Genomic DNA, 22494 nt, shown 5'->3' with positions numbered 1-22494 from the left:
TCTTTTCCTAGAGCGGCAGGAATCAGAACCAAACAATATTTCAGACGCCACTTTCCAGTCCAGCATTACAGGATTTACAGAGGGGGAGTGATTATCTTGCTAATGGCTTAGTGGCATAAAGATCCCATCAGTCAACAACATTCAAGTTTCTGCTCTCATCTGGAGGTGAAAGCTGCTCATTCTCCCAGCTCATTTTCCCAAATATTGATCATCCTACATTTGCTTCCATGCTCACTGTCCCCAGGAGGTGTCCACCTATTGGGTCAAAGGTCCCAATGTGGCACAGTCACTTCCGAAATCAAGAGGGGAAACACATCCACTCCGTGCATAAACATTCATAAAGAGCAATCTAACAACACTCACCTGAATGCTGGATTAGTCAGCAAGCCATTAGAAATGAATCTAAATGATGTAGGGCAGAGTTCAGGGAAAAGTCATGGGATAAAGGAAACACACAGGCCCAAGCTGATTAAAAAGATAATTAGTTGTGGAAAATAAGGTTGGGTTCCAGCCAAGAATTTTTCTTTGACAATGATAACCCAAAGGATCCAATATAGTCATGTTGGGGGGATTTAGCTGCTGCTCTTTTATAGGAGTTGAACAGCCAGAACAAAGCAAGAGTCAGTTTCAAAGTGCAGCTCAACTCCCCCACCCCCCCTCCCCACCCACCCCCTGCCAGTTTGTTGTTTTGCTCATAAACATACAAGCCGTTTCCTTTCATCTGCACAGACTCATACAATATGGAGAACCCACAATAGGTTTAAGCCAGAATTGTAAATGACTGTGCAGAGTGCTGGTCAAACCAAAGATCTTTTGGCCTAAGAAAGAATCTTGAGGTCCCTGGCTGGAATCTAAAAAAGAAGAGAGAGAGGAACCTTTTAAAGATCTAAATAGGCCAGCAGACAAGTAAGTGATAAGGAAAAGCAAAACATCTCTTACCTAAATTATTAAATGCCATAAAGGTGCCTGAGATGCCTAATAATCAATACAGGTTTAACCTTCGCTTAAAGAACAAGAAAAATGTTTCGTGAATGGCCAGTTAGAGGGAGCTGACAACAAGGAAGGAGGGTAGTTGGGGAATGATGCCAGATAGTATTTGGACCTGAAACTGCAACTCCAAAGGTTCTGTGAAACTGTGTGCTTGAAATATTGTTTTGATAAATAAGCCATATCCTAGTGGAATTGAAATCTCCAACTGTTCCACTGGCACGGACATCTCTGCAGTGACAGCACATGCCCCAGATTGTGGAGTTAACTTGAATTAAATTTCAGATGTTGGGGAGCTAAAGGAGAGGGTGGTGGCAGTGGGAGGTTTACAAACAGCGTGCTGGGGCTCTGATGTTGTCATAACCAGATGGCTTCAACTGTATCTTTAAACAAAAACAAACACGTCCAGAAAAAATGACGACAGCATAAGCATCGAACCGCTTCACCTGTACCCAAAATCCTAACCGCTGTTTCCACAGTAAAGCCCATAGTGGAAATCCCATAAATATTGGGAAATCTCAGAAGAGACTTTTATCTTGCCAGGAGCCTGGTGCCCAAATTGCTACCCTCCTGAAGACACAGTCCCTGAAACCACAAACCCCCAATCCACAGCTTTCTGTGAATGAAGAAAAGCAAATTTGAAGCCTGGTTTGTCTTCCTGGATCCTCTGAGTAACAGGCCAGCTGAGGCACCTTTATAGAGCTTTTGCTCTTGCTATCCCCACACGAAGAAGCTTTACCTCACATTTCAGATACGGAACTTCCCCCAGTTACTTACGTAATCTTTTCAGGGTATCATTACAACTCTTATTCAAGTTGTGTGACCTTAGGCATGTCCCTCAGGGCTTCAATTTCTCTCATCTATAAAATGGGAAGATGCTACCTCTCACTTGTCCTACCAAACCCATCAAGTTGTTGTGAAGTTCAAATGAGATACGTTATAGGAAGGTTTGCTGAAACCTGAGCCGTGTTGAGCCAGTGCAGTTACCTGAGAGACAACGTGGGTAGAGGAGATTCTGGGAACACCTCAGCCCCCAGCTCCGTGTGCTCATCTGGAAAATGGCAGCCAGGACATGGAGAACTGGGCACTTGCTCACTCAGGTGACGCTTAGGAGGAAACCAAGAAGTGCAGAGGAGTGGTTTCTAGTGAACAAATCCTGCCTTTGATTATACTGATAATGTGAAGTGAAGTCATGTCGTTCAGTCGTGTGCGACTCTTTGCGACCCTGTGGACTGTAGCCTACCAGGCTCCTCTGTCCATGGGATTTTCCAAGCAAGAGTACTGGAGTGAGTTGCTATTTCCTTCTCCAGGGGATCTTCCCGACCCAGGGATCGAACCCAGGTCTCCTGCATTGTAGGCAGATGCTTTACCGTCTAAACCACTAGGGAAATGATATACTGATAACAGTCGTATCTATTTCATTCCAGGAGGGGCAAGATAAAATGAAAATTGGAAAGTCTGCGAAGGCTGAAGTCACTGGAGAACAATGGAAGGTGAAATGCTTTGAGTCTCCGTCTAAGGTCAAATAATACACACATTGGCCCCATGGCTAATGATTCTCCAGTGTACCCCTCTGTCCTGTGCAACCCTGCCATATGAAAGCAGAGGGGAGCTCTAGGGCATTCCTGTGAGCTCAATGGGAATTCAGATACTAAGTTTTCTGAAAACACATCCAGTCAGTGACAGAACCAGTCAGAGGTAAGAATTTCCCTTTATTAAATCTCCATATTCATGTCCCCTTGATATTTTATAGTTAGTTAAGGGAGATTGGGAGTTAGGTCTTAAAACACGTAGGGTGCAGAAAAGCCCACTTCTATTACTTGCCTTGGCAGTAGGAGCCTGATCCCTCATTAGGATGTGGACTGTGAGATACTCAGGAAAGACAAGGGGCTGGCAGATGCTGGAAGCTCACAAAGGAAACTTGAGATTAGGGACACACAATGAATCCCTACTGCTTAGACATTTTGAGCATAACCTCTGCAAGTTAAAGGATCAAACTAGGCCTTCAAAATCCCTTAAGGAATTCAGACCCAAAAGACAAGCCAGGTGAGTGAAACAAAAGACCAGAGATACCACACAGTACAAAATAGTAATTATTTATATTTTCAAAAAGAAAAAAAAATTTAACATTTGGAAGTTCTCCCCTGCAGGAAGAGGGGTGAATTGGAAGGAACAGGACTGGCTCCTATGCAGGCGGCAAGTCAGGTACAAACAGCTGAGCAATCTTGGGCTGGGAGGTTTTTCACACACCATTAATAATAAAGTTTCCTTTTCTTTTCTCTTCTTTTTGCTCTGTTATTGTTTTGTGTGTATTTGTGGTTTTTTTTAGAAAAAGGAGTGGGGGAGACGAAATAAAATCAGAGAAAAATGCCAAAAAACATTTTCCACAATATCTAAAAACAGAGAACCATAGTTCTTGTCAAGACAGTATGAATTCTGGATAAACTATTTTTTCCAGTTTCAACACCAATAAAGATTTTTTCCAAAAGCTACCACATCAGAACACTCATCTTCTAGATCAAATACTCTCCTTCCCCTTTCACCTCTGCTGGCCATTTTTCATCAAAGGGCAACAGGACATATTCTGTTCTTGCAAACAGTAAGTGCTAACCACAAGAGAGCTCTTCTGATAACTTGCATGGTAGTGAGGAGTTTTCACAAATATCCAAGTTTTAGCACAGCGGGATGGACTAAAATTTCTTTCAACATAAATACTACTGGAATCCACAAACTGATTTTTTGAGAAATTCTGCAAAAATCCTTTCTTCTTTCCTTTTCCCTTCTCTTAAAACTACATGTCCTTTTTAAGTTTTCTTTTTGCTCCAGGCACCTGACGATTTGTTCTGCTCAGTCAGATGCAGACAGGTTTCTCCAAAGTACCACCGCGGGGATGTCCTCAGGGCCAGCGCCTAAACTGAATCCCCACAGTATCAACCTTGGCCGGGCCAAAGGGGACACAGTGACGCAGCAACAGGGTTTTCATTAGGTAGAACAGCCCCGAGTCTTGGGCCCTTCCCTCCCCCCACCCCCATTTCCCCCAGGTTTATTTAGTGCTGTATTAAAAGTCTGGGGCCACGATGCAGTCTTTTCCCCCCACAACAGAGTAAAAGCTCCACAGACTGCGCTGTCTGCCTGGTGGTCAGTGGCAGCCATGACGGCTGCTGCTTCTGGAAAAGAAACGGAGTCTTACAACGGGCAGGATCTTAGGACTGCTTCAGGCGTTTGCGTGGGGGTCCCAGAAACGGGCACTGTGCTGAAGCCAGAGAGCGGTACGCCTCAGCCACCAAATGGGGATGTGACACCACCATTGACTTCCACCCGGAGGTCTCCAAGACATCCGAAGCATGGCTAGGAGAAATGTGAGAGATGGGTTACCAAAGGAGTACATGAAGGATGAACTGAACAGCCATCTAGAGAGCCCAGTTTCCCAGGGTTTGCTGTCTAGGTGTCAATGCAAGACACACTCAGACAGAACCCTTAACATGCAAGAGAATTTGCTTGTTAGACAATAGGTAGACAGGTGACCAGGTCACAGCTCTTGTCTCTTGTAAGTCTGAAAACAGAACTTTGAGCCACTATATTCTCAATTACAAAAGACGAAATGTTCTTCAGGCTTTTCTCTAAATCATCAAGGCTCTTTATATTCCTTGATGCTGATAAAGAGCAGGAGTTCTCTGGATCGGACAGCTCTGAGTTTCCATCTGGCTTTGCCATTTACTAGTCCCATAACCACAAAAAAGATCACAGCCTGAGGCTTATGTGATTATTGAAAGAGAGGCCAATTCCCACACTTCGTTGAATGGTTAACGTCTAAAAAGCACCAAGCAAGTGTCCAGTACAGAGTGAGCACTCAGGATAAGGAACATTTTGCCTCCATTGCTAACTCCTTCAAAATAGTCCTTTAGCCTTACAGAACATCTTTCCTTGTTTGAAGGCATTTTCTGTGTTAAATGATGTTTACTCATCTACCCTGCAACTTTAGACCTGTCTTACTCCAATACGGCTATTGTAGGGGATTCTCTTCTTGGGGTTTCTTCCCCAACTTTTGCCCCTCATCAGGCAAAGCAGTAGAACATATCCCACTGAGAATTACTTCCCACTGAGAAAGTAATATGGCCAGGTCACTTGTCATTTAGGAAGAAGGAACAGATGTACTGGAATGGATACTTCTTTCTCAAAACAGTATTCTACAACCTCATCTCCTAATTATGTTTTCTCTTTTCCCCATTCTGCAGTTGACCACTGGACACCCTTACTAACTCATAAAATCCACTTGTTTTCTCAGAGATCTGCTAGTCTTTTTGTAATAAGCTGGTGAGTGTGAAGTAAAGATGCTACTGCTTCGGGGGACAAAGGTTCTTTCAGACCAGCGAGTTTTCCTTTTCATCAATTCTCATCCTGCAAGGTAGTAAAACACTTCACTCACCAATCAGATTAGACTGATGAAAGCAAAACCATTTTTCACACTGTCAAGCTGAAGGAAAAGACAGACACTCTCTACTTACTCCTGAAAGCTTAAAGTTACTCATCTGTTTCACTCACCAATTCAAAGTCTTTCTTTTTCATTCGCTAGCTAACCCAACTATCCTGAAAGAACTTTGAAGATGGCAACTCACTAGTTGATGAAATCCACTGCCTGAGTTTTCAACTGATCTGCGCTGTGGAGGTCAGCCAGGATGAGAATTTCTGCGGCGTTCTCTACGGAGAGATTACTGCAGAGAGCATCCTCACACATGACCTTTAAACGCTCCAAGGCGTACTGTAAAACACAAGCGTGCTGTTGTCAGAACAGGAAAGGCTCTGGGCTGATTGCTACTGAAGCAGTTTTCTTCAACCATACCATCATGTAACTGGATACCTGAATAAAACTCCACAGACCATGAAAAGGCAATTATAAAACATAACCATACGCTGAAGGCTGAGATGAAGATGGCTAAAATAACTTGCAGGGCTGCCATTCAAGTTCTAAAGTCTATTAGAAAAATAGCAATATGGGTCTATGCAATAGACCCACATCTTCAAGTTTTCCTTTACCCTGACTACAATTAAAGTCTCTCTTAAACAATCACCACCTACCTTTACAATGAGGCATTTCTCTGCTTCAAGTCAACAGGGACATTACATTTTAAATTTCTGCAATCCTTTTATTTAGAGCCAGACTAGGGTGCAGCACAGCCCTTTCTACTTAAGTACTGCCACCAGCCCAGCAGGATATCGGGCTGTGAAAGGAGCCCTGTGGTGACTTTTACCAGCATCTCTGCCTGCAGTTGTTCCTGTCAACCAAAGGCCTCCTTTTCAATAGAAAAGGATAAATGGAGCCCTATTTTATTGGGGTTGAGGTTAAGATTCTGAGGGTAGAAGAACAAAGCAACAGAGAACCTGGATTTAGTTTCAGTCTTAAAAACTTCCTATTTTTCAAATAAAGGGTATAAGTAAATGTTCTAGAAATGAAGGTCCAGGTTAATATTGGGCACATCTGATCTACTCGATTTGTTTTGATCCAACTGTACTACTTGCTCTCAAATATATCATGAACTTACACTAAGGAACTTCAGGGCAGAGGGAAGACAGGGAAAGAAGGAGGCACAAAATAAAATTGTCACTAATTAGTTCACAGGAGAATGATTTGGTCTGAGGGAATCCAGTCTCTGTACAGGTCCCATTTTGAGGGCCTCAGAACTCAATGACACAATACTCCTCTGGGCTGAATCATGACAATCAAACCAGGACAATTTTATTTTTATGAGTTCTGGGTGAGGAGGCATATCTGCTGGCACTGTGATTTCCTGCAGCAAAAAGAGAGTTTTATTGGTTTTGGTGCAGCTTTAATTTTTTACATTTGAGTAACTGGAAAACAGTTTCCATGGAAAACAGGAATGACACTAGACAAGAAAGAAATTAGGTTGCCATTTTTGTTTTAGAAGACCAGAAAAAGTTGAGTAAATATTCAGTCTTCACTCAGTGCTGCAAATAATATTCATCTTATCCTTTTTCTCAATATATTCTTTTAAAAGGACTTTTGCTGTGAATAGCTCTGATCCCTACTGCATAATTAGACAAAAGTAGCCATTTTTGTCCCTTGGGGACAGCTTTTTTTTCTTAATTATGCTTCTGAAAAACCTGCCTAATGGCAGTACTTACCCCAGAGGTTGAAATTTTGTCTCCCAGGCCTGGGCAACGTGTTTTGTTTTGTTTTTGGTCTAATTACACATGTCCCCAGGAGACTGGAAAAGCTCAGAAGAAGCTGTTTTAGTCTCTTGGGTAAATTCTAGATGTTTAGATCCTTCCGTGAAAATTTATTATTCTGTTTTCCTGAAGCTCACAAGGAGGTGTAAAGGTAAAAATGTTTTAAAATAAGCTTAGAGCAAAGATTATCTTATCTAATGCGAAATTCTGAAAGGAACTTGAAAAACGAACTCTTCAGTTACTTCTCATTCATAAACTTAAAGCACTGCTGTGATCCAACTGCTTTTCTTACACACTGCACTGAAAATACCACCCTTGGAATGTCAGTTCTGGCTGACCCCAAGCTCTCTAAACTTACAGCAGGTTCCCAGTAGGCTCTCTGGCTGAGGAGCAGGAATGAAAGCCCAGGGACACAACTGTTTAAACCTGGCTCTGAGGATGCACAACTCTTAGTACTTCTGTCTAAAAACTGGACCTTGTGATACTATTCATCTTTATAGGAGCTCTATAATGAGAGGGCTAACTGCCTGGTATGTACAAGCACAAGTGACTGCTTCACTGAAAATCAGAGGCCAGGGAATTCCTTGGTGGCCCAGTGGCTAGGACTCCACGCTCTCAGGATGTGCCCAGTATTAACCTAGACGTTCATTTCTAAAACATTTATGTATACCCTCACCCAGAACTCTTCCTGAGGTCCTGGGTTCAAAATCTGATTGGGGAACTAAAATCCCACAAATGGAGTAGTGTGGCCAAAAAACTATTAGAGGGCAAATGAAGCATACTCATTATAAACTCAGTTTATGAAAAGCAGCCATCCAGGCCATGTGTTCTACTTTCCCAGACCTCATAGCGAATGTTTCCTTTCTGTTTCCACTGAAAGCCAAGTTTTCTCTGGTTAGAACTGAGCTAGACTGGAAGGGTACAGGATGTTTGCAAATGCCTAATCATACTTAGGAAAGTTTTGCAAGTTGATAAAACAATACAGTTATTATTCAATCCTCTCCACTGGAGGCACTGATTGGGTTTATATGCCTCATCCTCTATAAACACAGCAAAAAGATGATCAGTAAAGATAAAACCACCACTGTAAATACATTTTCCTCAGGGGTGCAAAGGGAGGAGGAAGGAGATGACTCCCCTGAGTGAATCCTGGGAAGGCTCTAGTACCTTCAGGTCAGAGACAGCTGGGACCCTCAGGCAGCTGCTGCAGCAGCAGGACAGGAAAAGGAGGCACTTGCAGCAGAGAACCACCTCTCTCAGAGTCTACTGCTGGCTGGGCTCGCGCCCGTTAACACTCTCGCCTCAACTGCTCCCCAGCAGAAGAAAAGTTTCCACAGGATAAACAGCAACTGTTTCCCCCACCCAACCCCCCCATTTCCTCAGACCACAGGGCCTTGGAGGAACAGGTCACTGCTCTGTCTGGTGTATCTACACAATGAAAGTCAGTTTCCCAAACTGTGTTTTGGGGAACACTAATCCCTGGAAGTGATCCTTGAGAACAGTGATTCTGGGTTAATGAAATTGGAGAAATTTGTTCACCGTATTCTTTTTTAGAAAGCGCACAGTGCGCACTAACACAAAAAGGTTCTGAGCAATCTGGTTGTAAAACAGCAACACAAAAACCCCAGTTTGACTTAAGAGTTTCATTAACCTTTCCCCCCTCAATCTTGGGAATCACCTGCCTGTTGTTTTAGTAATCACTACAATTCATTAAGGCTAAGATCTACATTATTATTTTCACACTTTAACATTTCTCAAATCAAAAATGTGTCTCACAATCAAAGTGTATGTTTATGGTAGAAGTATCTCTCTTACAATTTTGAATATGATGTATTTCAATAACTTCTTAGGGAAAAGCTGCAAATGACCAGAACACTATGTAAAAGTTATTCTTATTGACAAAGCTTAAGTAAAAGTTAATGAACTCAAGAACATTCTGTAAACTACAAAGCCAAATCATAAATCCAAATGTTAATCTGAATCTTTCAAATCACTGAGTTAAATTTGAGATGGGCAAGAGAAGACAGGTAAATCTCACTTCTTTTCCATGGTGAGGGTGACCATATAATTTACCATTAAGAGGAGGACACCTTTGAAAATAAAAAGGTGCTATCGATAACTGTTGGAACACAAGTATGAACCAGGATTGTTCTGACCAAACTAAGATAAACGCTCATCCTGCCCACAAAGCAACATAAAAGCCCAGTCATGAAGCTCAAGAGGTCACCAAAACTCCCAGTCTTGTTATTATTTTCCCATTCTTATCCCACCTTGTCAGCAGCTGCCAGCAAATCATCCGCCATTTTGTCGAGGTTCGGAGCCTTCCCCGTGTAAATGAAGCACATCATTTCCTTAAAAACTTCAGGCTCCACATCATTGATTTCAACCCGATTCTACGCCAAAAAAATTAAAATTAAGAAACATTCCAACAGAACAAAATTCCTTAACCATCTTCATGATTTTAAGTTCTGAGGAAGAGAGGAGTTCATATCATATTAAATCTAACATCAATAGAAACTTCTCTTTGCTCTACTTGATTGTTAATAGCCTTTTCTGCCATCTTATGTACCACCTTTGGTTTCTCAAACACACAGCAAGACAACTATATCTTTGATTTTTCACGTTTCTTTACAAAACACATGCCTAATACCTCAACTCAAGACTATCTGAATGATCTGCTTGGAACAGTGAGTCTGCTTTACCCAGAATGTTTCCAGACCACCTCTCTCTGCTTTTAGAAATTGTCTGTTCAGGGTACTGTACTCCATTTTAATCACATAATAATAATAAAAAAAAAAAAACCAGGAAAATAAATCTGCTTCCAAATTGGGAAATAATCTGATTCTAGCCACCTAGCTAAAAAGACGTATTTCTAGCCTGTTACATACCTTTTTGCTTTCCTCCATTTCATGTTCAAACATGGCACTAAAAACTGGAGAACGAGCTGCAAAGTGAAAGGAAAACAGACACAGATATGATTATCACACCAAAATCTCTTGGTTCATCTGTTATGAAGGAGAGATCTTTTTTTTTTTTTTGGGCCATGCAAAGTGGCTTGAGGGATCTTAGTTCCCCAACCAGGGACTGAACCCAGGCCCACAGCAGTGAAAGCATCAAGTCTAACCACTGGACAGCCACAGAACTCCAGGAGAAGAGACCATTTTCTTTCCTATCCCACTGCTACGAAAATGATCTTTTATATTAATTATGCCAGAGCTATAAAATTCCTTTCTTTTTATATCAATGAGTGAATAATTATACATAGGGGAAAAAATAATAATACATAGAGGAAAAAAAGAATCACTCCCTTCAAAGTAATTTATTAGCTCCACTCCAACTATGATATTTCAAGGAGATTACTCAAATTACCTATGTTAGATGACAATGATATCCTCTGGGTAGATCTGGGGGTTCAAATGGAAGGTTGTTCATGGTCTAAGCAGGGTGTCCTGATACCTACGTTTTTTGTCTGGAACAGTGATACCTACTTTCTTCACTTTCAGAGTCCACATAGCAAGGAGGTCAAGAACAGGACTAAAAGGCATTCATTAGCTACATGAAGTACAGACTTATTTATGGCTGCTCCTTAAAGCCATGCATTATTAACAGAGATCATCCAAAAAGGAGAAAACCATCTCAGGTACCACAGTCATTTATGGCCCTTCAGATCTTAACAGAACAAAATCTTATTCCTTAATGTCTCTTAGTGTTTTCCTCAAGGGTGGGAATCACAAAGAAAGGTCCAGAAACAGTGTTCTAAACAGTGTGCACTGATCCCTCTAGACATCTCTGCTTTGGACACTTCCTCTTTATTAAAAGCACCAGCCCTTTAGTCTTCAGCTTCTGTATGTATTTATATAGTGCCTCACAGTACTATATATATATATATATACACACACACACACACACACACATATATAAATATATATATATGTATGTATGTGTGTGTATATATAAAATACCATGCCCATTCTAGTCTAATGAACACTATGAAAAATAAGTAAAGGCAATTTCAACTATGAGAGTAGTAAAATGACTAGGAACTCAAATTTTATCATGTTGTCTAATAAATCAAGGATTTTGGTGAAAGTTGAGACGATCAATCTCTACCTAAGAGAGAAGGAACAGATGAAATATTGGAGTTTCAGCTAACAGGTACCCAGAACTTTGACCTAATTTATGCCAGAAAAGATTAATTTTAAATTTGCCATTTTCTAACCATATAAGTGGAAACAGTGTCAGACTTTATCTTTTTGGGCTCCAAAATCACTGCAGATGGTGACTGCAGCCATGAAATTAAAAGACGCTTACTCCTTGGAAGGAAAGTTATGACCAACCTAGATAGCATATTCAAAAGCAGAGACATTACTTTGCCAACAAAGGTCCATTAGTCAAGGCTATGGTTTTTCTAGTGGTCATGTATGGATGCGAGAGTTGGACTGTGAAGAAAGCTGAGCGCCGTAAGAACTGATGCTTATGAACTGTGGTGTTGGAGAAGACTCTTGAGAGTCCCTTGGACTGCAAGGAGATCCAACCAGTCCATTCTGAAGGAGATCAGCCCTGGGTGTTCTTTGGAAGGAATGATGCTAAAGCTGAAACTCCAGTACTTTGGCTACCTCACGTGAAGAGTTGACTCACTGGAAAAGACTCTGATGCAGGAGGAATAGGGGATGACAGAGGATGAGATGGCTGGATGGCATCACTGACTCGATGGACGTGAGTCTGAGTGAACTCCAGGAGTTGGTGATGGACAGGGAGGCCTGGCGTGCTGCGATTGATGGGGTCGCAAAGATTCGGACATGACTGAGCGACTGAACTGAACCATATAATCTTAACCCTCTGAACCTCAGTATTTTAACTACAAAAGAATATCAATTCTCACTGTTCTTATCTCTGAAAGGTTATAGACTATATGGTACATATAAATACATCACAGAAGCTGAAGACTAAGGGTTGGTGCTTTCTGGAAGGATCCAAAGCCAAGAGATGCCTATAGGGATCAGTGGATAGACAGAAGATGATGTTAAATCACCTAGGGAGATTAAGCAGAGTGAAAAGAGAACTAAGGCAGACTCTTAGGGAATAACAATATTTAAAGGGTGGGTGAAGAGGAAGGTCACACAGAAGTAGCCAGAGAGCCAGTAAGAGAAACCAGGAGTCAAAAAATACATAAACTGAAGAGTTCCTCAAATTTAGGAACTAGCAGGTCAATATAACTTTGGAAAACTGCTTTTGTGGCATGCAGGTGAACTGAGGATAAGTGTGAAGAAAGAGTCGAGAGAGGTAATATGCTAACTCAAGAAACTTAGCTCTGGAAAATAGAGAGAGGATAACTAGAGGGAGAAGCTTGAGCATGATTTAGCCTGAGAGCAAACAGGCAATAGGATAAAGAGATGAGGAACATATCAGATAACAAGGGTGTAACCAGCAGAGTAAGGCTTCTGAGAAGGCAGCGTGTGAAAGAGAACAGCAGTAGAAAGTACAGTTTGCTTTGGACACTTCTCCTCCACTGAGAATGCAGAGAAAATGCAGGTAAGGGGAGAGCCAAGAGCCAAGAGATACAGGCCTCAATTTTCTCCTGGAAAAAGTAGCAAGGTCATTTTTCAGGAGATGGAGATTAAAGGACAGTGGTAAAGGTCTGAAGCGTCTATTGTTGAGAAAAAGAAAGGGAGCTGACTAGTATCTATAGAAAGAGGTCTTGGCAGTAATGTGGGGTCTGGCTGAGTGTGGAGACACTAACATAGCGTTAATGACTTCCTTTAGCAATTCTCAGTACCATTCAGTTGAGAGGGGGCACAGTAGGATGGTTAGATTGAGCCAGACTGAGGTTTTGCCAGGTATGCATTTTAGAATGACAAGGCCGGGGGTCTTGGTAAGAAATCTGTTGCCTGAAGGTTCATGTGATTTCCTCTCACATATTTTAGCCTGAATATAAGTTTGAAAGCTATGCTTCCCTGTGAGGTAAAGGCCATCAGTCTGCTTTATCAGTTCCCTCCTGGGAGTCAGTCTTTCTGGTCTTAAAGACCAAGGGCCTATTATTAGAACAAGACCTGATCTTCCATGTCACTGGCAACATTCTCATTCTTCTACTGTTTGTATGGAAGAGACGGCTACAACCTCCAGGGCTGGGGACCTGGCTATGTGGTGGTTTAGTCCTGAGTCCAGAATCTTCTCCATTACATCCTAAGTCCCTGTCTAGGGGCTAATACTTGCTCTTAACCAGTGTTTGGACATCTCCCTCGAGGTGCAAAGGCATCTAATACACATCATCATCCATTCCTTGAAAATGGTGGTCTAAGTCTACTACAGAGAGAAAAGCGAGGTAGCACTTTCATGGAAAGTCTTTTTGGTTTTGACAACTAATGTCACCACAATATAAAAATATGTTTAGCTGAAGTTTTTCTGTACTAGTTCAAAAAGTTTAAGTTATTCAAAAGGTGATTATGCAGTCTACTATTTTTCCCTGTTTAACCAAAATGAAACTCCCCATGAATAAATACCAACCTGCTAAGATAGCTTTGTGAGCCTGGAATTCCTGGCCAGCAACACACAAACAACAGTCTGTGAACCGGGAGTTCTCCCACAGTCCTCCTAACTCATCTGCCAACCGGCACTCAGGAACCTTCACCATATTCATGGTATTCTGGCCAGAAATGTTGACGGAATCTTGTACCACACTCACCTGTGAAAGACAAGAAAACACAGTCCAAAGCTTTTGGTACCAGGAATTTTCGTCTCAGCAGGAAGAGAGATGACTTTCACCTTGCTGTTGCAGTACATTTAGAAACTAAATAAAAATTTAGTCATATTCTCTTGGTTTTTAATCAAGGATTTATCCTCTTGATCAAGTAGTTCTAAACTATCACAATCATACTATCCTACAACATCTCAGGACAATGAGGAGAGAGCCCCACAAACTTCTCTCTTCCAAATGTCTCATAAGCTCTGCCTTCCCTGCCCTGAATGTGTGTTGGTCGCTCAGTCGTGTCCTACTCTTTCCAACTCCATGGACTGTAGCCTGCCAGGCTTTTCTGTTCATGGGATTCTCCAGGCGACAATACTGGAGTGGCTTGCCATTCCCTTCTCCAGGGGATCTTCCCAACCCAGGGATAATGAACCCGGGTCTCCCGCATTGCAGGTGGATTCTTTACCATCTGAGCCAACAGGGAAGTACCTGGTCAAATCACCACAGGGAAAAAACAAGACAGAAACAAATGTTAAGCCTTAAATATTTACCTTGTTTTCCCTAAGCAAAAGGTTAAATACAAAGAACTCCTATAGAAACTCCCATTTAAATTAAACTCTCTAGAGAAAAGAACCTTATAAGCCTAAAAGCACTTCACTTATTTCAGTTAGGTCTAGAACATAAACATAAAATACAGCTTCTATTTTTGTTGCTGTTCAGTCGCTAAGTCGTGTCTGAGTCTTTGCGACCCCATGGACTGCAGAAAACCAGGCTCCTCTGTCCTCCACCATCTCCTCAAGTTTGCTCAAATTCATGTCCGTTGCGTCAATGATGCTATCTAACCATCTCATCCTCTGCTGCCCCCTTCTTCTTTTGCCTTCTATCTTTCCCAGTATCAGAGTCCTTTCCAGTGAGTGGGCTCTTTGCATCAGGTGGCCAAAGTATTGGTGCTTCAGCATCAGTCCTTCCAATGAATATTCAGGGTTGATTTCCTTTAGGATTGACTAGTTTGATCTCCATGAAGTCCACAGGATTCTCAAGAGTCTTCTCCATTACCACAAATCAAAAGCATCAATTTTTGGTGCTCAGCCTTTATGGTCCATCTCTTACACAGGGCATAGTAAATAACTGGTATTTCCTCACCAACGTTAGTTTAATGAACAGGATAGAGCTTGGAAGATCTTGGGTAGTGATAACTGGGTAGGTATCCCACATTATTTACACGCTTACTCAGTCATTTGTGACAATGACACATAAGGTGATTGGCTCCAGCTAGGCATGTTCTTATAGCTTTGCAACAGAATGATGACGAGTGTACAGAGAAATCCAACTGGCCACTTGGCTTCAGCACCAGCCATGTTTTAACTGTTTGGTCTAAAGAATCCAAAACCCTGCTACTTCTAGATAGGTCAATGAAATTCAGATAAATGTGTTAGAATACAAAATACAAGGATTGAGGCTTCCCTGATGGTCCAGTGGTTAAGAATCCACCTTGCAATGCAGGGAAAGTAGGTCCAATCCCTGGTCAAGGAACGAAGATCCAACATGCCACAGAGCAACCAGGCCCGCACGCCACAACTACAGAGACCATGTGCCGCGACGAAAGATCCTGTGTGTCACAACCAAGACTCCACAAAGTCAAATTAATTAGTTAAAAAAAAATCACAGGAATTTATAAGCCATATAAAACATTATAAAATAAGTGTAAATTACCAAGCTGAAGATGAGACCCAACAGATCTCAGTCTTCTGACAACCCTAGCTATGCTTCCTCTCCTATATCATATTAGGTTAGAAATATTAGAAAGTAGAATTCACAAACCTTGAGAATCAGCTCCCCACTCTTGCTATTCCTATGAGTTAGATGAGAAAGACAGCTAAGGGACATCCTAAATGACTCAAATTTCTTTTAACCTTCAAGATGCAAGTCATCCTTTAAATGCAATCATAAACCCAGAGACGGTTAACGCCCCATCCAAATGACTGGTGGCCCCTTCTGCATAAGAGTGAGATGTTGACTCTCAGGTCAAGAAGTTTATTCATCTGTTTCAAACTAGCTGTTATGGTCCTGAACAATGAAGCAGCCGAGTTAATCAATTATGAATGTGCTCAGCATTAGTAGCACATTTATCAGAGCCAGAATACAGTATTATGTTAACAGCCCAGGACCCAACACAAACCACCCCACAGAGATTGTCCCGTGTCAGATCTCTAATCTGGTTCAGCAACTTTCTCTTATTAACATCCTTACTTCTTTGATATAATGTTAACACCAAAAGCAGAAGCAGCCTATTTCCAGTTTTAGCTTCAAAATACTGCTGATTTAAAAAGGAACAAACAAAACACCAAGGATATGCCCAGTTAAATCCAACTTCCTCATGAGGAAAGGCAGGAATTTTATGGGATGGCCAGGGAAAGGAACGGAGAATACATCTGGCACTGGGCTCCTAAGCTTGAATTAAACCAGTATGACAGGAGCCCAACGTCATCAACACTTGATGGCAGTTTACTAGACTGGGTAAAATGAACTGGCAAGAGCTAAGCTGATTTTCAAACTACGGTTATCAGTAGTCTCTGTGGTGGTTACATGTGTACTTGGTAATGCATGGGGCCCAAAGACAGTGACTCCTCTCACTGGGGTAATTCTTCTTTCTAGACACAGACAGGAACACAGCAGGAAGGAGAATGTACCTTTACTGTCTGAGCCAGACTTGTTCTGCAGATATATGGATGCCTGGAGTCTCTAGAGCTCTGAATGTCTGGCACCTCTTACCAACATTAAATACGCTTAATTAAAAATAAATTTTAAATGGCATTTACAAATGAGTCTTCAGAGCCCAAACTTTTAACTTAGAAAGGGATTGTTTTCCTCTGCAAATGACGACACTAAAATGATACCATTCTGAGAAAAACTAAAGATTTTTTTTTTTTAATGTTTATAAAGTTGACTATGGAGACTCATTCAGAATTGCAGCTGTGAAGATGACGTGACTGTGACATTAATGTCGTCTTAGACATGACTGCATGAACATGTCTCAGGAAGGCTCTATAACCCTCTAAATTTCAAGTTGTAAAAGGGCCTCACTTTTAAAGTCAATTCTTTTCCTTAAAAAAGAAAATTTCATGAAAGATTATGTCATTTCTTGTATATTTTGTCCAAACATAGAAAGTCAAAGTAAAAAATACTGGAAATACATTTTTAACTTTCATATAATTAAAACAATCAAAAAAATAAACAGACTGTATATAGACTGTTTATAGCAGCAGTTGACACTTTGCCAACAAAGGTCCATATAATCAAAGTTACGGTTCTTCCAATAGTCACGTATGGATGTGAGAGTTGGACCATAAAGAAGGATAAGCATCAAAGAATTGATGCTTTCAAACTGTGGTGCTGGAGAAGACTCTTGAGTCCCTTGGACAGAAAGGAAACCAAACCATTCAATCCTTAAGGAAATCAACTCTGAATATTCATTGGAAGGACTGATACAATAACTCAAGCTTCAATACTTTGGCAACCTGATGCAAAGAGCCAACTCATTGGAAAAGACCCTGATGCTGGGAAAGATTGAGGGCAGGAGGAGAAAGGGGTGACAGAGGATGAGATGGCTGGACGGCATCACCAACTAGACATGAGTCTGAAAAAAATCCAGGAGAGAGTGAAGGGCAGGAACGCCTGGTGTGCTGCAGTCCGTGGAGTCATAAAGAGTTGGACACAACTTAGTGACTCAACAACAACAACACAGCAGCAGCACTACTTCTAAGCAGAAGACCAGCAACGGTCTAAATGTCTGTCAGTAAGAGAAAGAATAAACAAACCGATCAGATGGTGTGTGAACACACAACAAAATGCCGCACAGCATTAAAATCAACGAACTATAGCGACATTCACAATATAAATAAATCTCAGAAACATAATGTGAAAACAGCAGGTCCTAGATGACTACATACATCCTGAGACCATCTTCATAAAAACAAGCAAACCTAAACAATATATTGTTCAGGCATATAAATAATAAACAATGGAATGATTAATTCAAAAGAGCTATTTATTATCACTGTCTGAGTAGGGAGACAACAGGTCTAAGGGATAGGGGAGAAGCATATATAGGTCAGTTCTAAGTTATTGGGAGTAATGTTGGGTTGGGTAGTAGATTTACTACATTACCATGTTTTATAACCTATGACAGTACACATTAAGTCACCATTTTTGTAGGTCAAGAACAATCAATTATTATTAACATTTTCTTTCAACTAATATATACAAATAATCCATTAATAAATAGTAAAAGAAAAAATAGACCAACATATTTAAAATTTGGCAAAAATATATATTCCCAGGCTTTGAAGAGATATTGTTTGTTAAAGAAAGAGACATTTTAATAATTAACTAGTATCTAGATATTTCATATGGTATTTAATATTTAAACTTTAATTACAACATTACAAACAGGCACTGGAATCTTCTACCTATCAGGGGCATATACAATGAAGATGGAATACATGGATCTTTACTGCTAACAGCTACCTATTTTCAGTACAAATAAAGAGGATCAACAGAAGTGAAGCATTTCAAGTAGATTTTCTGTGGTCTAAATTATTAAAAAGAAAATTAAAAGTGTAAAGCTTTCATGATTCTTTCATTACCAAAGAAAACTTGGTAGAGCCCATGTTTCCTAGGGTGAATGGTGCTCAGGTCCACTTTAGTGCAGCACAGCAGACGAGAGATGGAAAGTGGAGAGCTGCTACCAATTTGCTGCACAATGTCAGGAAAAATTACCTAACCTCCCTAGGCACTGCTTCTCCCCCCAATAACATAAAATGAATCGAAAAGAACTAACCCAGCTCAAAGGACTGTGATAAAAGACAATTGAGGGAATGCATTAACTAAGCAGTATCAACTTGGAAAAATCACCACATTTCCTAACAGTCAGAAAGAAAGATCAGTAAGAACCGAAAGTGAACCCAGTGTGGCACATTACAAACAAGACTACCCATTCGGCATTTTTCAGTTTCATTAACGGTTATACAGTTATACTGAAATATAGCCCAACACACCAATGTGTGATTCTCAGTCTTTCACCTTAGGAGTTCCTCTTGTGGCCTCTGGGAACAGACCAAAAGTATTCACAAAACAACTGCACTTATGACATCAGGACAGGACAGAAGTACCTGGGCCAAAAACTGGGTAAGGAATAGAACAGTGGAGTACTCATAATTTAAATCTGTATGTGGACATCAACTTCATAAAGGCCTCTAAATTGTAAGAAAATATAACCAAACCAATAATAAATAAAATATAAATATGAACAAATAAAGTTTTTAATAAATATTCCATTGATAGAAGGGAGCAAAGGTCAAAGGGACAGAATTTTCACCAAAGGATGATCTAGCTCTGAAATGCACTAAGAACTTAGATGAGCTGCAGACATTTTTAAAACCCACACATCCAACACACACACCTACGCAACTGTCTTGCAACGCTGAACGCTACTAAGTCCACAGAGAGTCTTGGAACAGAAACGAGTCTCACTAGGCACAAGCCCAAGAACGAGAAGCAACACTCAGCACCTGTGGCCAACAGAGAAGTGTGAGATGAACAGATGGCACACCTGGTCCGATGGTAAGAAACCGATGGCATCAGCAGAACCCAGCCAGACGTTTCCCTGTTCAACATCTCCTCATTTCCAAAGTGTCATCTCACTTCCCTTCTAAGTCAGTAAGGCATTTCTAAACTTAACCACAGAATTTCTCCTAAGAGAATTTCATATGGGGAAGCAAAGAGAGAGCATCTCAGACTCAACCACAGGATGAGAAATTGCCAAGTGAGGGCAGGTCAACTGGTTTCCAAATCAAGAATGTCAATACAAGGGCTGAAGCAGATGGAATGGATCTGGGCGGGGTGAAGTGCTGGGGAGAGCATGTAAGAAAACGCTGGACGCACTGTAGACTTAAAAATATGGCAATAAAGGTTCTGGTACTGCCTAAGACACCAGATGCATTATTTAGAGGTGATTTCCTTCAGAGAATAGTTCAAAGATTGGCTTTCATTTCCAAAAGAAATTAGAATCCACTATTTTAAATTTTTTCTGAAATACAGGATCTCTAAGGTGGGTGAATATTTGATAGTTTGTTTATATAACATTCAATCTCACACGAAACCACCCAATTGTTCTTGCTTTCATTTCTCTACTTGGGCAATTGAGTATGATCTGTAACTACTACTTGGATTTACGTAGAATTGAAATTCCAAGATAAAAAATAACTGCAAAATTTTATAAAAAATAACTGCAACATTTCATGTATTTTTACAGACACCTACACTCTAGTATTTTCTTATTTCTTTTCACTTAGCAATTAAAAAGGAGAAAAGGTAGCTATTATGCAAACTATATTTTATGCATTCAGTGTAGTATTTTAATAAACTATACCTCCCAGGTTCACTAATCATCAGCAACTCTATGAAAATATTCAATGAGCTGTGACTTGGAAAAGAAGCCAGCTACTGCTGGCCAGGCCTCTTCTACAACAGGGCACGACTCCTAAGGGACACCTTCCCCACCGCGCAGGTGGTGACATGCTATGCCTTTGGAGCTACTGTTAATGCTAAGTCGCACTGTGGGCCTATTATTTGACAGAGTACACTCTTAGTTGGGAAACTTGCCTGCACCCTCCCCATGAAAGCACAGGAGACATTCTCTTGGTGATAGTGATCAGGAATCAGGTCCTTGACCACACAGTGTACAAGGAACACCAACATCCCAGCTGACTAGAGGTTTTATCCGTTTCTTACACTGTAAGCTTATTAGTATTTATAAATGCATTAATAACAGCATGAAACGACTAATTAGTATACACTCATTAAAGAAACCATTTTCCAACTCACTCTCAAGGAATTTTATTTCTAGGCTTCTCCTATAAACCTGAAAAGGCTCTTTAGGTCATTGGGAATCTTAGAAGGCGTCTCCTAAATGACTACAGATAACCCTCTTCACTAACAATGACTTAGCTTTACATAACCTGCACTCTTAAAAAAAAAAAATGGTTCTTACCTTCCTATTTCACAACTCCCTCAGCAAGACAAACCAGAGACACTCAACAACCAATAAAAGTCATCTAGTTCAAAGAGCAAAAAGAAAGTGCTCTATCAAACACATGTGGACCTCATATTCAAGGAGGAGCCAGAAAGCTCAAGGAACAAATATGCTTATCCAGTTGCTGGTCATTCTCCTCAGTGTAAAGTAACAGTCCTTCCAAACGCTTTCTGAAAAATTTTGCAATGAAAAGCCAGAATCATGACCCAAGATAGAACATACACAATCTTTGTTTTTCAGAATAATGACAAGTGGAAAACTGAGTTGCCCAACAACCTTGAAAACATGGCACAGCTTTCAGTCAGTCGTGTAAATAATATTCGTGCAGCACCACTCCACTGGGGATTTTCTCGCTCTCCATCCTTGATAACAGTACATCTACCAATACCCATCAGGTCTGGGAACTGCTACTCTCACAGCAGGGTAAAAGGACTCACCTCACAGAAGAGGGTAAGCTTGTCATCAGGAAGAAGCCCATTGGCCTCATCCAAGAGAAAATCTCTACGGATGAATTTTTTGAATCCCCAGTCTTTCCCCTGCACAAACCTATATGCCCGTTGACTCTCTGGAGTGAAAAAAAAAAAGTTATATTTAGGGTTACTCAAAAAAAGATCAAATCAAATCCACAACTTGTCAATGTATAAAGTTGCTGGATGTGAAAACAGAGTCAAACAAAGGTAACATTTACCCATAGCTTTGGTTTCTTCTCCCTTGGCATTCAGGATGGAGAATTTGAATTTTGCTCGAACTTCACTCTTTGGACAGCTGACGAGTAACAGGTAAAGTGACAGGTAATCTTTGCTTTCTTCATCTAGTCCTTTTGGATTTACCCGCAAACACCTGCCCAAAACAGAAGTTAAAAAAAAGTCAAAAGCATCCATGTTTGCAGGCTCATGAAGTGATAGGAGGCAACCAGAACATAAGAATCAACAGGAGATGTTAAAAAACAAACCCAGGCCCCAGAGCAGGATGTTCTGATTCAGTTAAATGACCACTTAGAAAACACTTTTCTAGCGCAACCTGAGGCACCTTTTAAAAAGTAAACAATAAAGGGGCATCTTAGAATCTGACAACATATCCCTTGCATCTCCGCCTCTTTCCTCATAATCTTCCAAATCACTTTTTCCCCCTAAAATACTTTGAAATTCAATCGAGTCTCAATCTATTTTAATCCTCAATCTCAGGAAAAGCAGCCCCTTATTTTTTGGGGACTGCAGTGAAACCAAGAGGAAAAAAGTCAGTGAGCCTTTCAACACCAATTTGGGAGAGAAAAAGAACTCTATAGAGAAATAAGTTATCTTTTATAGATATTTTATCAATCTGGCAATAATACTCTTAAGATTAAAATAAAAGAGGCAATATGGAGGAAGCACAGACAAAGGTAAACTCCCATTATGTGGGGCAGAGTTCCAAGTCAGACTTCTAAGTAGAGTCAGTGATGCCAATCTGTTACCAATGGATCTAAACAAAATTCAGACAGAATTTAACAGGTTCAACTCAGTTAACTTGTAAATGTCATTAGCTGAACTGCATGTGGTTCAGA

General features: G+C 40.7%; 1 protein-coding gene across 3 annotated transcripts in view; it reads right to left on the bottom strand.

Moving 5' to 3' along the window:
• Positions 1-3067: 3067 nt before the first annotated feature.
• Positions 3068-22494, bottom strand: part of SPOP (speckle type BTB/POZ protein) — an 82526-nt gene continuing 63099 nt past the window's right edge. For 2 of the 3 annotated variants that reach the window (XM_005220571.4, XM_005220572.5), the window contains 7 exons: positions 21640-21791; positions 21389-21516; positions 13678-13855; positions 10062-10117; positions 9444-9566; positions 5604-5746; positions 3068-4335 (listed from right to left, as the gene is read on the bottom strand). In XM_005220571.4, coding sequence (XP_005220628.1) covers positions 4191-4335; positions 5604-5746; positions 9444-9566; positions 10062-10117; positions 13678-13855; positions 21389-21516; positions 21640-21791 — 925 coding nt within the window. In that variant the 3' untranslated portion in view covers positions 3068-4190. 3 annotated transcript variants of the gene reach the window in all.

Source organism: Bos taurus, chromosome 19 (genome assembly GCF_002263795.3).
Source record: "Bos taurus isolate L1 Dominette 01449 registration number 42190680 breed Hereford chromosome 19, ARS-UCD2.0, whole genome shotgun sequence".
In the NCBI taxonomy this organism is placed as follows: domain Eukaryota; kingdom Metazoa; phylum Chordata; class Mammalia; order Artiodactyla; family Bovidae; genus Bos; species Bos taurus.
This window is presented reverse-complemented; position numbering and strand designations above follow the sequence as displayed.